Source organism: Nelusetta ayraudi, unplaced genomic scaffold (genome assembly GCF_046127955.1).
Source record: "Nelusetta ayraudi isolate G7.1 ecotype Tasmania unplaced genomic scaffold, CSIRO-AGI_Nayr_v1 ptg000096l, whole genome shotgun sequence".
NCBI lineage: Eukaryota > Metazoa > Chordata > Actinopteri > Tetraodontiformes > Monacanthidae > Nelusetta > Nelusetta ayraudi.
Window position 1 is genome coordinate 1,045,726 of NW_027466146.1, and position 15,617 is coordinate 1,061,342.

A 15,617-nucleotide genomic window follows, 5' to 3' on the forward strand; every position below is an offset into this window, starting at 1 on the left:
TTTTCTCTCCAAATCTTACTCGTCCTGAGGGTCCAGGCCCATGTGCTCGGCTGGGGGAAGTAATGAACCTCTGTCTCATGCTCTATAAATAAAACAGCCGGAGCTTCAGTGGCTGTGGGGACAAGTGAAACACATCCCTTGTTGAGAGTTCCTCTAAAAGCCAAAGGTTTGGCTAAAGGAAAAGGCCACACTGCAGAGGGCAGACAAAGAAACACTCTCTGCTGTCAGCTCACAAATAATGGCCTCTCTGTGGTGCTGTTGAAGGCTATCTCCAGCCCGCAGGGTTTTTTTTTTTTTTTTTTTTTTTTTTTTTTGCTATCTCTTACAGTTTGTGTTCACCTCTCTGATTCTCTTTCTCTCTGTGTGTTTCCAGTAATTCGAACAAAGATTTCGAGCTGTGTCTTCCAGCAGCGCTACACGGGACCGAGCCACGTATACATACGTGCTTGCGGTACGGTGCAGTGCAGCGTGCGTTAACGTGCTGCACCACTCTGAGCGCCTCGCCACACGTGAGGATGCTGAAACGTTGCTTTGTTGGTCTGAAAATTTCCGATATTTCCGATATCGGGTAGTCAGCCGACTTTGGGGGAAAAAATACTGTGTTGCAGTATATGAGATGTTTGCTCACGCTGTTTTTATTTCTTTTCATGTTCTTTCAACTTTTGGGGAAAGAAAATTACAAGTCAAGTCAATATTGCACAAATTCCATTCAAGCCATTTGTCGTTAGTTAGCCAGTCGGTAGCCAGTCACAGATGTGGACAGTTTATTTGATAAGAAAGACATGAAAACAGTGAAAATGGCCTCTTTGCTACTGGCCCTGAACGTGTGTAGCGACGACCTTTTCATGCATGAGAGCGCAGAAGGTCACGTCTGGAAGCAGACGGTCCATGGTCCTTTCTGTGCAGCGTGCATTAACATGGAGGTTGTGGTCAGACATCACATGATGGGCTTGTCTTTTGAACGCATGTTAACCATGGCCACCTCTGCATGTCACCACAATGGCTTTTAAATGTGTGGTCTGGTTCTTTGTCCTTTTTTTCCCGCTCGCTCTCATTATCTCCCTTGTACTTTTAACGTGTGAAAGGTTAAAACCATGTCAGTGGGGGTCTGTTTAAAATGGATTTATTGAAAATGATCAGTCACTGGCATGTTTTTGTCCTTGGAAACCTGCTCCAAGACTTTGAGAGTATCAAATTCATAAATTCTATAAATTCAGGATTCATAGAAAGTGTTTTTTAAAGCAAAGAAATGATGTGAATGCACAATAGAAATCTTTATGGCTGTGAGTTTGATGCTCACGTGGGACGTGGACGTTTCTACCCCGACCTGACACGACAACCCCGGTGGAAGCCATGTTAAGTGCCCTTTGACATTTTTCTCAGAAGCAATTTCTTGTATTTTGTCAAAAAGCAAATAGTTCTGTAAGAAGGTCTTGTGTCAGCTTTTAATTGGTGCCTTGACTTTAAAATGTGACTAAACAACAGAGTTGACTCACACGTCCACGTGGTCAAGAGCCAATAGAAAGTGTTTGGAAAAGAGAAAAGTGGATGAGGGTTGGGAGGTAAAGTTGGGAGATTAGACGAATCACATCACACTGCTCTATACTGTGGTCTTACTGTTCTTCATTCATTGTGAAACGTTTGTCTTACACTGGAAATGTGTTTTTCCCAATATCATTTTTTTTTTTAATCATCAATGATTTTTAGACAGTTTGAAAATGCTGCCTGCCAGAGGTCGGCAAGATGGATGAGCCTGGTCTTAACAAGATGAGCCACAAGAGGCCTAAAAGTCCACCGAATGACAAGTCCTGATCTAAAAGTCCAGGCCACCGGTGTTGTTGCCGTGTTCTCCCCCACCACATTATCATTCTCGTCCTTGCTGTTGTTGTTGTTCACTTGTTGTTTTTTGTGAGTTTGCAAGTGTGGCAGCCCCACTAACCCCTTCCCTGAAACGGTTTTCAGCGTAATTTTGTGTAATTTGATGCGCTGTGGCGATTCCGTCACCGTCGCGCTCACTTTTTTCCTACTTAATACTTCTTTTTTTTTTTTTTTTTTTTAAAAAAGAAAAAAAATACTCTTACTAAAGCAGTTAGAAAAAAAGCAGTTACAATTTTAATATTGCGGTTTATTTTGAAGAAAAAAATGCTTTTGGTGTCAGAACAATTCCATAGAATTGTCATCCAGTTAAAAAAGAAAAATAATTCCACCCGAAATTAAAAAGGCCTCAACCTTCGCGACTCCTCCTACCACGCATGCACCGACAGGAACTAAGGCTCGAATAGAATTGGATTATTTTTTTGTTTATTTGTTTGTTTTTGCAGAGGTCCCCGAAAAAAGGGTTGCGGGTGTCTTTGCTCACGCAGCATATGTTTGGCCACGTATACGGCGAGGTCGCGGCCGAACAGTGCCGCCAATTGTCCTCCGGCCGCTCAGAACAAACAATGTCCTATTCCGGATGAGCAGAACTAAAGATTAAACATTAGTTGGCCTTAAGCGTGCTTCACTTCGTAGACGAGCGTCCCAACGGCAGAATGGCTCCTTTGTGCGGCCGAGCCGGTGACGTCAAAAGTCTTCAATAAAGAAATAAATTCATCGTCAAAGTGGAACAAACCAAACGATGGGAGGGGAAGACGCCTCTCGCTTGGTTTCCGCCCCCCAACCCCGACCCTCCGCCCTTTTTTTAAACTTGCATAACTAATGAGCTTCAAGGTTCGGATAAATGAAGCTGGAGCAGCGTTTCAAGCCGTATGTGATAACTTCCTGCCCACCGCTGAGCAACACAAAGGGAATATAAACTGCATGTAGAACATACATGTATATATCTATAACTTTTTTTGAACCGACTGCTACAGTAACATGTTGGAGATGCTTGAATACAACCACTATCAGGTGAGACGGATTGTTTTGGTTTCTCTTGTCACGTCCAGGATGTCCAATGTTTAAATTTAGCAAATGTATCATTTCGTTATATTCTTTTATTGTTTATCAGATATTAACAGAATGAAATTGAGTGCAGTGTCGACACAGGTCGGTATCACTGGAGCCAATGGGTCAGGAGCCTCGCAGTAATCAATTTTATGCATCGGGTACTTTGGATTTTGACTCGAATTGAACCAACAGCGACTTCAAGCTCTGACATTCTTCCCTCGGGAAAGAGTGAAAAGAGGAGTGCGACCTCGGAGCAGTCCGCGTCTTTAGCATCTTCATCTTCAAGAATTTACAGTCCTGCTTTGATCAAAGTCGTGCATTTTTTTTGGTCTCTTTTTTTTTGCCAGCGACACCAACATGTTGTAGCATCACCGTAAGGAATGTAGAAATCTATAGCAAAGCAAAATGGAAAATGGGAAGTTTGAGACAAGAGCAATTTTTCTTTTTTCTGAAGCAGTCCTGCCATTGAGTGTTTCTATCCAGGATTGTGATTGGCCACACTTTGTTTGTTTCTTTCTTTCTTTCTTTTACAAAAAAGACCCAGGTCTTCCTGCACTTCCTGTCCAATTCAAGCTAGTGTTCACTGAGTGTCATCTTTGTTTTTTTCTTTGACTCTTCCGCCTCCAGGTGCCGTCCCACCTGGAGAGTCCTGGCAAGTTCCACCTGCAGCAGGCCCAGAGGCAGCAGGTCCGCCAGTATCTGTCCACCAGCCTGGGCACAAAGAACGGCAGCCAGTGTCCCAGCCAGCCCCCTGAGCACGGCATGCCGCCCGGGCCCGGCAGTAGCGCCCCCAACAGTCCCATGGCCCTGCTGACACTCAGCTCCAACTGCGAGAAAGAGGTGCACTCATTAGTTGTGTTTTGTTTTATTTATTTATTTATTTTCATTTTTACTTTGCACTAAATGTAGAAGAGCTACAATTAAAACCTGGTGTTTGTTTTGTTTTGTTTTTCGTTTTGAATTGCTCCACAGATGGATGATGTGATCGATGACATCATCAGCTTGGAGTCAAGTTACAACGAAGACGTTCTCGGATTTATGGACCCAGGGCTTCAAATGAACAACTCGGTAACTGTCGCAGTCACTTAAATAATTCAGTCTGTTTGCTCCTTCAAACGGCTCCCTTGAACAACCTGATCAATGTGATTTCACACTCTGCAGCTCCCCGTGTCCGGGAACCTTCTGGACGTGTACGGGAACCAGGGCCTCCCGATGCCGGGCCTCGGCATCAGCAACACCTGCCCTGCAGGCATCAAGAGGGAATACGCAGGTAAGAGCACACCTGGCTCACCTCCTTCCTGCCCCGCCCCTCCCCGTCCCGCCCCGCCCCCCTCTCAGTCCACGTAGTTCTCATTCTTCCGTTCACATCTGAGAGCAATGTGAGCGCTTCATCATTGGTTGGCCGTCCCGCTCGGACGCTCTCTCCTCCAGGGAGAGCGTCGGGTCAGAAGCCTCGATATATTGTGTGCTATTTGGGAATTCACAAGATCCTCATTGAAAGTCATATTGCTTTTTGCCCAATAATTCCTCCAGCTCCTGGCATGAAGCAAGTACTGGACAAGCCGGGATCCTGTGGCCAGTATGAAAACTATGAAAGGCCAGAGGGCTTTCCAGTAGGTAAGAGACGCAATCTGTTGAAGATGGACATCAGTCCTCTGCATCAGCCTCACACATCACTGAAAACACCTCGGAAAAAACACATTGTATGCAAAATGTACTATCACCAAAAATGAATGATATATTCGTTCATGATGTACTGCAAAGTCAGAATCATTAGTAGCACTGTGTATGTTTGTTCTGCTTTTTTTTGGTTTGGTTTGTTTTTGGTTATGTTTTTGCTGATGAGGTTTTCAGAAACCATGTTTGTGAACGACTAAACCGCACACAATATGAATCTCCTACTTTGATGCTTTTGACACCCGCATCAAAAACAGCAACAAAAAACCCACATTTCTTCTCTTTTTACCAGGATTATAGTCACAATGCAGTTAAAATAATAGATGCTTTGTTTTGTACGTAAATATACATCTGTACATACATATACATACATTATATTTCTACATTATATTTATTATAATGTATTAGTCATAGTTGATAATCATAATCTAAATATTCATTTAGTTATTCAGTTATCCAAACCAAGTCGCTCACCTTCCTGTGTGATTGACAGAGGCCGAGGTCCGAGCGATGGCGAAAGAGAGACAGAAAAAGGACAATCACAATTTAAGTAAGTCTGTTGCATCCATTCAATTTGATTTACATCTTATTCCCTAGAGCAGCTTTTAATTAAATGCAGAACATTAAAAAACAATCCAGTCAATTAGTCAGTGACAGCGGCAGATTTTTGCTTTCAAATCATTTCCTTTTTTTTTTTCTTTTTTTTCAATTCATGTCACAAGCAAACCTGGCTTGTATCAGAGCTGCTGTTAACTGAAAACACTTTCTTCCAGTTGAGCGGAGACGGAGGTTTAACATCAACGATCGGATCAAAGAACTGGGAACCTTGATTCCAAAATCAAACGATCCGTGAGTTCTGTAATCTGTCCTTTGTCTCCCCCCCCCCCTTGACTTCCTTGTTACAACCATAAACACCATTTCACACGTCCCAGCGTCCTTAAATTGCTCAAAGACATCTGCTAAAAAAAAAAAAAAGGATTCCTGCACTGTTCCGGTCAGCTGGTCAGCTGACTCTGACTGTAGATCCTTGTCTCCTGAATCCCCCCCAGAGACATGCGCTGGAATAAGGGAACCATTCTGAAGGCCTCGGTGGACTACATCCGGCGGCTGCAGAGGGAGCAGCAGAGGACCAAGGAGCTGGAGTGCAGGCAGAGGAAGGTGGAGCACGCCAACCGACACCTGATGCTGCGGATCCAGGTGTGTACTTGGCCTGACTTCTCTCACCTTCTCCCACCCGGGGGTCAATGTTTGCAGTGCGGACACAGCTCACAACTGTGGTTGGTCTTCGCTTCCACCTGTTGCCAGCGGCAGAGGCAACAGCATCACGGCCGCCTCAGGTCCTAAAAGCAAACTAAAGTTTGGTTGCACTAAAACTGAGATTTTTTTTTTTTTTAATTCGCCCCTTTGCTTCCAATGACCCTATGAAAACTGGAAGAAACACACAAATGCACAATTGAAGACTGACCAAAAAAATCCAGAGAGATTGAAAAAAAAAAAAAGGAAATAGGCAGATTAAAAAAAATAGATAATTTTTAGGGGAGCTGAAACTGAACTAATTATTTCACGCTGCAGACGTCTTTCCGGGTGTCACATGTGTGTGTCAGTGTGAGAGGCAATGAAAATATTTTCCAGGTGCATGGCGTTTTTGCGAAGCTCATTGTTTCCATGGGGAAATTTCTTATTTTTTTGTTTCCATCTTCTAACCTCTTCTTTTTTCTATATATATTTTTTTTTTATTGACACATTGCTTCAACAACTATCTTCCAACAACTCTAGCAAAGCTGCAGCTGCGACAGGCACCTGTTACAAGACCAAATTCACATTTTGTATTTCTGTTTTTTTTTTGTTTTTCAAACCTTCAAAAAATTTGGCTTCATGTTGAGCTTACCAATACTGATGTTGAGCAGTTTGACTGGTTAAAAATACAACATTTCGAGACGTGTCGCAAAATGGATTTTTAAAAATGACGTTGTGGCCTCTTCTCTCCCTCCCTCTCTCCTTCCCTCCCCCCCTCCCTCCCTCCGTCAGGAGCTGGAGATCCAGGCCCGCGCTCACGGCCTGGCCGTGATCTCCACGTCGCTCTGCGCCTCCGACCTGATGTCGCGAGCCATCAAACAGGAGCCCATCCTTGGCGACTGCACCTCCGACCTGTACCAGCACAGCAGCACGCCCGACATGTCCCCGCCCACCACGCTGGACCTCAACAACGGCACCATCTCCTTTGACCAGATGCGCACAGACGGTGACGAGCCGGGCCCCTACGGCGGCGGCGGCGGCAGCCGGAACTGTAAACTGAAGGAGCTGGTGAGGGACAACACCCTATCGCCCCTCTCGCCCAGCGACCCGCTGCTCTCTTCCATGTCGCCGGAGAGCAACCACCACAGCTCCTGCTCCAGCATGGAGGAGAAGGAGCCGGGCTGTTAGCGGCGCTCACTGCGGCCACACAGTCTGTTCGAATTAAGGTGGACGCTGTCAGACATTCCTGCAAGAAAAGAAAAGAGAAGAAAAGAGAAGAAAAGAAAAGAAAATAAGAAATATATTATATATATTTTGTTCCCTCTGACATGAAACATATTTGTCATGCTGCTCCGGGCAGTTCTAACAAAACATTTCTGCAGTGTTTGATTGTCATTAGGCGTTTCATGATTGACAGCCCCACCCGGCAGCGCCGCGGTTCCACTAGTGGTCACTACTGAGCACGTTCTGGAGGGCTCGTTCTCCAGGACCAGCGTGCTTTTATTTATTCTGCAGCTGGAGGGACACGAGACGCCTCGTCCAATGTTATTCATGAGCCATACAGACATTTTCCCACTGATAAAATTCCGGTGAGGCATCTCGCCTTAAAGGGATTTTTTTTAAAGGTTCCATATTCTACTTTTTTTTTTTCCTTTGCTTTATTAATCTTCATCCTGGAGTCCAGGGAAGCAGCCCCACATGATTAATTAGAATAGAATAGAATAGAATAGAATAGAATAAAATAGAATGGCCTTTATTGTCATTACAGTGTACAAGATTCCCCAAAAATCTATTCATGTGAAGAAAGCAGAAGATGTTGCCCTCTGTTTACAGCTTCCTGCAAAAAACTGGAGTCAAAATGTTACTGACAAAAACAAGGCAGTCTCAGGGGGTGGAGCCAACACCTGGCATTGTCATTAACCAGGTACAAGTAATGTATCCCCTGTATGACCATTGTGACATCACAAGCACAAATTTTAACCGTCAATTTCTAAAGTTAGTTGTTAGAAGTAAAGGATTTTTATTTCCAGGAGGTTCAATGAAAGAGACACTGATTATTGTTGATGACAATATGACATTTCCCTTCAGCTGGGAGTTTCAAATAGTTAATGCTGGATTCTGAGGTTAAACAGCAATGTTTGGCTTTGATAAATATCCTGGTTTCTTGACTGTAAAATTATCTTGGTGTGAAAGAAAACAAGGTATTGATTTCACTTTTTCAAGAGTTTTTTATTTTATTTTATTTGCAACGAGAGTGCGTTGTGTTTGTCCACAACTGATACAAACCGTGTCCTGTATCCGACTGTATTGTGTATATCATGTAGTGATTATCAAAAAGAAGAAAGTACAGAAGAAGCTTTTTATTCATTCATTTTAAAATAATTGATTTTTACTCATTGCTTTAATTTTTTATATATATATATATATATATATACAGTATATATATATATATGTATGTGTGCACACATACATATATTTCTAGTTAGAATATTTATAGCAACATTGGAAATAAAGTAATCTATGGAAGAAAATACAAGGACAGTTGACACAAGTAATAATTATTTTTATATACTAGTTACATTAATTAATAACATGTAATTGATTGTGTGAGTCAAATGAAAAAAAAAAAGGTTTGAACAACAGTAGTAGTAGTATTTCAGCTTCAACTTTAAAAAACAAAATGCTTTCAAGTATAAAAAAAGGTCACCGCCCCTCCTCTCATTTGAACAGTGACAAGCCACGCCTACTTCCCCCTCTGCACGTAAACATATTGGTTTTTAAAGAGTTGGCCTGGATGTGGCACCGTGGTGGGGTGGGGGTTGGGTCAAGGGTCACTGCTGCTGTCAGAGGCCACGCTGAGCTCTTCGCACCACCTCTGGTGAGCCCTGTGCAGGATCTCACTGGTTGTGTTGTTCAAGATTTCTGCAACGAAAGCCACCAGACAAAATGCATAAACTTGTGATTACAAGTAAACATGTCGTCGCCAGTCTCCATAAATGTTGTGACTGATTGAACAATTTGCACAAAGAAAAAACAAACAAAAAAAAACAAAACGGGCAAGCTGAGGGTTTATTTATTTCATAAATCTGTGGGATTTATGAAATAAATTTCCATCTGGGAGAGAATCGACAGTAAAGATTTTGTAGAAGGGGAGGGACCCGTTTGAAGGAGATTAGACAGAATCTCTGTCGCTGTCAATTCTGTAAGTTGGTCACAGCTCCAGTCTTCCCATTGGTGCGTGAGACATTCAACCATCTCATGCTTAGCCGTGATGATGGGCGGAGTGAAGCATTCCCTTTTTTTTGGGAAACCGTTGCCCAGCTGAGATGACACCGGCCACACTGCAGCAGCCATGCTGACACAGGCATTGCTTACAAGATGGCAGCAACTTCCTGTTTCCACCATAAACAAGCAGTTAAATTTAGACTTGCCCACCAGCCAAGACTTGATGACTCAGCAACGTAGTGACCGTGCATTTTTTTTTTTTGTCAGTTGTTTGATCTACAAAAAGTGACTTTTTTTCTTAGATACTCTTGCTGTTCCCACCTGCTTGTCCCAGACCAACAGGCAGAGGCATTCGGACCAGGCCGCCAGAATGCTTGAGCCGGTCCTGCAGGGATCTCTGTATGAGCTCCATGGTGAATTCCTCATGCCACACTGGCAGCTCCAGGCCAATCATGCAGCCGATGATCCTCCGCTTTTCCTCCTCCGTCAGCAGGCCGCTTTCTCTGGACACATACACCATGTAGGACATGTCGATGTTCACTGCTTCGCCGTGCAGCAGGGAGGGCAGGACTTTCTGCGGAACAAATGCACGCGGGAGATAGTTATTCGGCCAAATCCAAAGAAATATTACTGCATCAGGAAGGACAGCCGAGGGACCAGGTACCATCTCTAACGCCGGACTGATGAGGTGGCCAAAGTCCACCAGCCTGTTCAGGTCGTCCTCCCAAAGGTTCGGCGCCAGCTCCTCTAGCATGGTGCTGATGGCTATGCGGGTGGCCTGCGAGGCTTTCTGCAGCTTGGTGTCCAGCAGGACTCTTCCGTGTTTCTCCAGAATTTCAAAGAGGCCCCGGTGTTTCATCAGCGCCATCTGCATGAAAAAAACAACCCAAAAAGACAGAAAACACTTTAAAGAGGAATCCATCTCAATTGAAGCAATAGATCCAATTGAAAGGTTTAAGATGTTGGAAATAGATCAGGCCTCTGGGAGGTTATTGAGTCAAAGGCCTGAACATGGCAAGCTTTTCCTTTTTCTCGTAAACGTGTTGAAAAAGTTCATGCTTATGGATTTTATGCATGGCTGCATTTTGCAAAAAGAAGTTGCAAGGTTCTGCAACTTGACCTCTCAGTTGCCAAAGCAATTTGGCACCTCCTGCTGCTGCATGCACATTAACTAAAATAGCATGCAGGATATATTTAGGTGCATACTTCAAATTCCCTGAACTCATAGGCCTGATACATGCATCAAACCTACACCCTGGACTCGTAGACACCACCCCATAGGAAAGTGGTCCACTTGGCTCTTCCCCGCTCCAGTTAGGAGCAGAAGCAGTATAGACTACTTATGCATATAATATGTACATATGTGTTTGAACAGCTAGCATCGTTACGAAGGGAATGGTGACTATGGTGACTAATGGTGTCACTCCTGCTTGGAGCCAGTTGGAAGTGCATGATTTGGGACAACTTGCAACTAGTGCATCAGACAAGAACAACAAGGGTTGTTATGACAATGACGCTACTGTATTTAGAGTTGGGTTGCTTGATGCTAGTTAGTGGCTGGCTGCCACAGCCAACTGACTTTTGACAACCAACCACAAATCCCTGTATACTCTGCATGAGGTCACCAGTCGGGTTGAAAGATGTGGAAAATACCTTCAGCATCTCCGCCAGCCCGTTGGAGATGTGTCTTCGAGGAACGGTTTGCATGAAGGACAGGTCCAGGAAGGTGGCTGTGGGAGGAATGTAGGTGCCCAACTTGTTCTTGCAGTTTGCAAAGTTGACCCCCGTCTTGGCACCGACACTGGCGTCGATATAGGAGAGCAGGGTGGTCGGGACTCGGATGTAAGGGGTACGTCTCCTATAGAGCGAGGCGGCCAGGCCCACTATGTCCAGGCACACCCCTCCGCCAATGGCAATGATGGGCTCCATGCGGCGGTCCAGGGAGAAGTTGTTGACCTCCTCGAGGATCTTCAAGACCATCTCCATGGACTTGTTCTCCTCGGTGGTGGGCAGAGGTAGTATCTTGTGTACCACGTTGTTGGCCCGCATGTACTCCGTCAGCTTGGGCCCGTAGATTTTGTAGACTTCTTGGTCGACGACCACAAAGCGCTTGATTGGCTTGTTGGACTTTTTTAAGTCGTCTAACTGCTGCGGGTCGGTGATGTGGCCCAGAAGAAGGGTTTCGTTCATTGGGTTCAGCAAGTCCTGCGTCTCAGAGACCTTGTAGGTGAAGACTATTGGGCTCACAACCATCCAACTGGTTCCCGTCTCTGTGATGTTCTCAAAGCTGCCAAATGAGATAAAGAGGCGCACAATGATACAGTTGTCATCACACTTCTACTACACTTGCACATTTAGTTGTGGAGTATTTGTACTTCCTGATTTTTGGGGGCAAACATCATGAAATAATACCCAGTATTTCAAACAATAGAAGTCTTATTTTGATGAAATCTTGAAGGATCTTGCCTAAGTTGGTGTACTACCTCAATCAAGTTTGTTTTGCTGTGTTCCTGTTTGGTGGCTGGAAGGCTGATTAGTTGAATATAAATGGAAAACCCATTTTGTTTCACAAGATTGGGTCTGAATCCAACCCAGTGTTTGGCTTTAGTCTGTCGGTTTAAAAAAAAACAAAAAAAACAAAAAAAAAATAAATTGCATATCAACAGTCAAGTCTTGAAATAAAGAGTTCATTGACTGCAAATGTCAAACGCTTCATCTTTGTCCTTGTACGTTGCCAAACCACAGGGGGCTGTACAAGTTAAAAAGACACCAGCCGTTATCAACACGGACCTTTGTGCCTGCCTCAGAAATTCCTCTGAGGGCTTTTTCTTTTTGGACGAAGCCACATTTCAAGGACCACAGTTATTCAGAAAATAGTACAAATGCACCCCCCCAACCCCCCACCCCTTCCCGTCCAACACATTTAAGAGATTATTGTCAGCACCCTCAAAATGCTTTGTCCCTATTTTGGCCTAAGGCACAAAAACAAGGTCTGTTTACAAGGTGGCTTTGATTCCGAGGAAACAAACGTGATTCATTTTTTTCAGTGCGAAACATTTGTAGTGGTCATCATCCCAATTATCAACTCATCATCAGCTCGCTTTTTTTAATAGAGATTTGTTGAGACAACGAGACGATCAGATACCATTGTAGCTGCGACCATAAACAATGTCAACTAGCAACCTGGCAGAGTTCTTCACATAACCAGCTGGGTAGTGTCCACAGTCTTTGGGTCATGGGGGTACAGTGGTGACAAAAAAAAAAAGTCGAGATTCAGCTTTGCAAAGGACGTCACCCAGAGTGGAACCTTCTTCTCTGCTTTATTGGACTTCAATTTTTGTTCATTGTCATTTTTCTTGCAATTAATTGCAAATGAATTGTAGCGGGACTGGACTGGACGTCAGAGTAAATGCAGTTTGGGTTAACTCTAAGTCATAAATCACAGCCTGTCACTCTGACTGATTGCTGCTTATATGTTTAAAGTTTCCCGCACCGCTCCTCCTTAGGCCCTGACAAAACCAACTCGTCATTATTAGCATTCCAACTGATTTTTTTTCTTGCTTTTTGACAGTTTTTCAAAAGAAAAAAAAAGTTTAAAGTAAAAATCTTTACAAGCCTCCAAGCCACATTCAGACGCTTCTCCAAATCTCCCCCCCAAAAAATAAATACATTTTCTGCGGCATTAGACCACATCATTGACCAAGACGATGCCTTCAGGTCGCCTGTCAAACGCGGAAACCCACAGTGTAGTAGTAAGGACAAGAAGCCATGCACAAAAGGCCAGAGGTCAGAATGAGCTCACATATCATGAACAACGCGTGACACTTGACACCAGAGGCCTTGGTCCTAATATTATCTCCAGCCAGAAGCCTACTGTCTGACAACAGGGGTCAAAGAAAACAAACACATGGATCTTTGCCTGACTGCAGCCTTAAGTTGCTCTCATTTAGTGAGAGCAACTTAAGTAATTACTCACAAACAAATATATATATATATATATATATATATATATAATGGAAAGGGTGGATATTTTCCACTGTAAGATTCATCAATGGAAAATCACAGTCATTTCAAGTGGAAAAGCTCCAGAATTTCAGAGAAGAAACATCAAAAGAAGAGGTCTTACATATATTTACTCCTTAGACTATTTGCAACAGGAATCAATTAATACTTCATACAACCTGGTTGACCATGGTAAAAACTGTTTTGTGGTCATGGGGAGGAATCTTTCAGGTGAACAAAGTATAAAGGTAAATACTTCTCCAACAATTTATTCAAAGAAATACATTTGAAACAAAAAAAACCCCAGACATTTCTTTCTTTCTTTCTTTCTGTCTTTCTTTCTGTCTTTATTTCTCTTAACAAAAAGTTGTTGAAAATTCGCAAAATGTGAAGTACTCTGCATCTCTCAGTACATGCACAAGTATGGATGTACTCACATTTTGGCAGCAGAGACGCACTCGCCGGCCTCTGTGTTGGCCGGGCAGCGCTTCCATGTCCCTTTTACCTTCTCTAAACTGAACTCGCTCTTACTCTCCCCCGTGTTGTTGTTGTTGTTGTAGTTCTGCTGTTGCACCTTCCCCATCATTCCCCGTCTGTCGTGAGCTGAGTCCAGGAGCTCAAGTGGAATGACGGCCGCGGGCCGGGGTTTTTATGTACAGTATCTGGTGTAGGTGACGAAGGAGGAGCGTGATGTGGCTGCATGCTTCATATGTCAACGCATGTGAGAACCCTATGCATTTTTTTTGTGTGAGGTAACGTCAGTTTCATAAAGAGTTGAAAGGGGACAACTTGCTGTTACTCAACACCACATGCAGTGCGCAGATTGGATGTCTTCAGGTTTTGTATTTCAACGTGTTGCATTCAGGGGAGAATGCGTTTGTTTTGCATTTTTTCAACTTTTTTTTTTATATGCCATTTATAATTTCAGAGGTGGAAAAAGAACTGCACCGTCGGTTTCTTTGCGATGGTCTTTACAAACTTGGAGTATCATCTCCAACACGAGCTCTTAACAGTATGTTAGTCATACAAAAGAAGAAAAAAAACTTTAAATCGTCATAGCACGAGCACTATTTGATTGTTCAGTGTCGCAGGGTTCACAAGGGTGAAAAGGTGAAAGGTCACAAATCTCTTGTGTGCTCTGCAGGCGCAGCACACTCTCATCTCATGTCCCCCACTTCTTATTGGCTGCTAACCAGACAGACTGTTGTGTAACTGCTGCGGTTTTCATTTTCCTTGAAGCATGAAGCAATTTCTTCTCCCCGAGTTCATTTTAAGATTAGCAGCAATTGAAACACTTGCGTAGACAGGTTTAGTTGTGTGAAAATAAAAGCAGTTTAACCTGAAAATAAATTAACAGCCTCGGAAATCACTCAGAAATGAAATAGAAGTCAAAAAATACAAAAAGAAAATAAGAACAGCGTGTGCAAAAATTTTATTTGATATATTTTTGTTTTAATGTTTACTTGTGATTTTTTTTTTAAATCCCAAGTGCAATTGATATTTTTGCCTTGTTTTTAGGTCCCATACACACTATGCAAATAATCACAGACTAAGACCTTAAAGGTCCTAAATTGTCTAAAAACTTCTGGAAAACGGCGACACGGTGGCGCAGTGGTTAGCGCTGCCGCCTCACAGCAAGAAGGTCGTGGGTTCGATTCCGGGGCCCGGACCTGGGACCTTTCTGTGTGGAGTTTGCATGTTCTCCCTGTGTCTGCGTGGGTTCTCTCAGGGTTCTCCGGCTTCCTCCCACACTCCAGAAACATGCATGTGAGGTTAATTGAACATTCAAAATTGTCCGTAGGTGTGCATGTGAGTGTGAATGGTTGTTTGTTTCTATGTGGCCCTGCGATGAACTGGCGACCTGTCCAGGGTGTCACCCTGCCTTCGCCCTAAGACAAAGGCTCCAGCAGACCCCCGTGACCCTGAATAGGAATAAGCGGGTATAGAAGATGAATGAATGAATGAACTTCTGGAAAACTGTTCCATGCCCGTGTGATGACACAAAGGCTCCTGATACCACACCATCGCTAGGTGTCGGCTCCCTTCCAGACATGCTGAAGGTCCAACAAAGCCTTGTTTTCACCAGTAGGCTGTAAACACAGGGCTAACTGTGCTGCTTCGTGGAGATGGAAGAAGAACGTCCCGACTTAAGGCTGTTTGAAGCTGTGAGACACAATCGTTAAGCGTAAAGAAGTGATGCATTTTCTTAGTGTGGCAAGGCAGAGCAGAGCAGAGGGGCCAGGGGGGGCTTTGAATCCAAGACTTCCAGGTAATGGTCACACACGCTTAACCATTCGGCCAAAGGGACATCGACATCCCGTTGGCCAAGTAGCCAGGGCGCATGATCAACTGGAGCATATTGGCTTATGTGACAGGACCGCCACTGTCACACAAGAACATGGAGTCCCCCCCCCCTCTCTCGCAGAACACCAAGCTTCCACACAGGTGGACTTTAAGCTGTACGCAACTGTTGTTATAAAAAAACAAACAAAAAAAAAACGGTTGCACAAGCACGTGCCGAGTTAAGTGGGCGTATCAGTTTGGAAAAG

General features: G+C 43.8%; 2 protein-coding genes across 2 annotated transcripts; one reads left to right on the forward strand and one right to left on the reverse strand.

The window, feature by feature from the left end:
- The first annotated feature begins 2,674 nt into the window (after nt 1–2,674).
- On the forward strand, nt 2,675–7,136 carry mitfa (melanocyte inducing transcription factor a). The gene is made up of 9 exons (XM_076047962.1): nt 2,675–2,889; nt 3,556–3,768; nt 3,901–3,996; nt 4,090–4,198; nt 4,462–4,545; nt 5,099–5,155; nt 5,379–5,454; nt 5,655–5,802; nt 6,634–7,136. The coding sequence occupies exons 1-9, from the start codon at nt 2,857–2,859 to the stop codon at nt 7,027–7,029; spliced, it is 1,212 nt and encodes a 403-aa protein (XP_075904077.1). The 5' UTR covers nt 2,675–2,856; the 3' UTR covers nt 7,030–7,136.
- Nucleotides 7,137–8,302: 1,166 nt separating this feature from the next.
- eevs (2-epi-5-epi-valiolone synthase) lies at nt 8,303–13,686 on the reverse strand. The gene is made up of 5 exons (XM_076047961.1): nt 13,506–13,686; nt 10,720–11,353; nt 9,731–9,934; nt 9,388–9,640; nt 8,303–8,763 (listed from the first exon to the last, which is right to left on the reverse strand). The coding sequence occupies exons 1-5, from the start codon at nt 13,652–13,654 to the stop codon at nt 8,666–8,668; spliced, it is 1,338 nt and encodes a 445-aa protein (XP_075904076.1). The 5' UTR covers nt 13,655–13,686; the 3' UTR covers nt 8,303–8,665.
- Between the last annotated feature and the right edge of the window lie 1,931 nt (nt 13,687–15,617).

Coding starts and splice junctions, on each gene's coding strand:
- mitfa (XM_076047962.1), top strand. CDS start 2,857: ATGTTGGAGATGCTTGAATACAACCACTATCAG. Junction 3,997..4,089: donor GGCTTCAAATGAACAACTCG/GTAACTGTCGCA, acceptor CACACTCTGCAG/CTCCCCGTGTCCGGGAACCT. Junction 5,156..5,378: donor AAAGGACAATCACAATTTAA/GTAAGTCTGTTG, acceptor ACTTTCTTCCAG/TTGAGCGGAGACGGAGGTTT.
- eevs (XM_076047961.1), bottom strand. CDS start 13,654: ATGATGGGGAAGGTGCAACAGCAGAACTACAACAACAACAACAACACG. Junction 9,641..9,730: donor TCAGTCCGGCGTTAGAGATG/GTACCTGGTCCC, acceptor TTTGTTCCGCAG/AAAGTCCTGCCCTCCCTGCT. Junction 8,764..9,387: donor TGTTGGTCTGGGACAAGCAG/GTGGGAACAGCA, acceptor CTTTCGTTGCAG/AAATCTTGAACAACACAACC.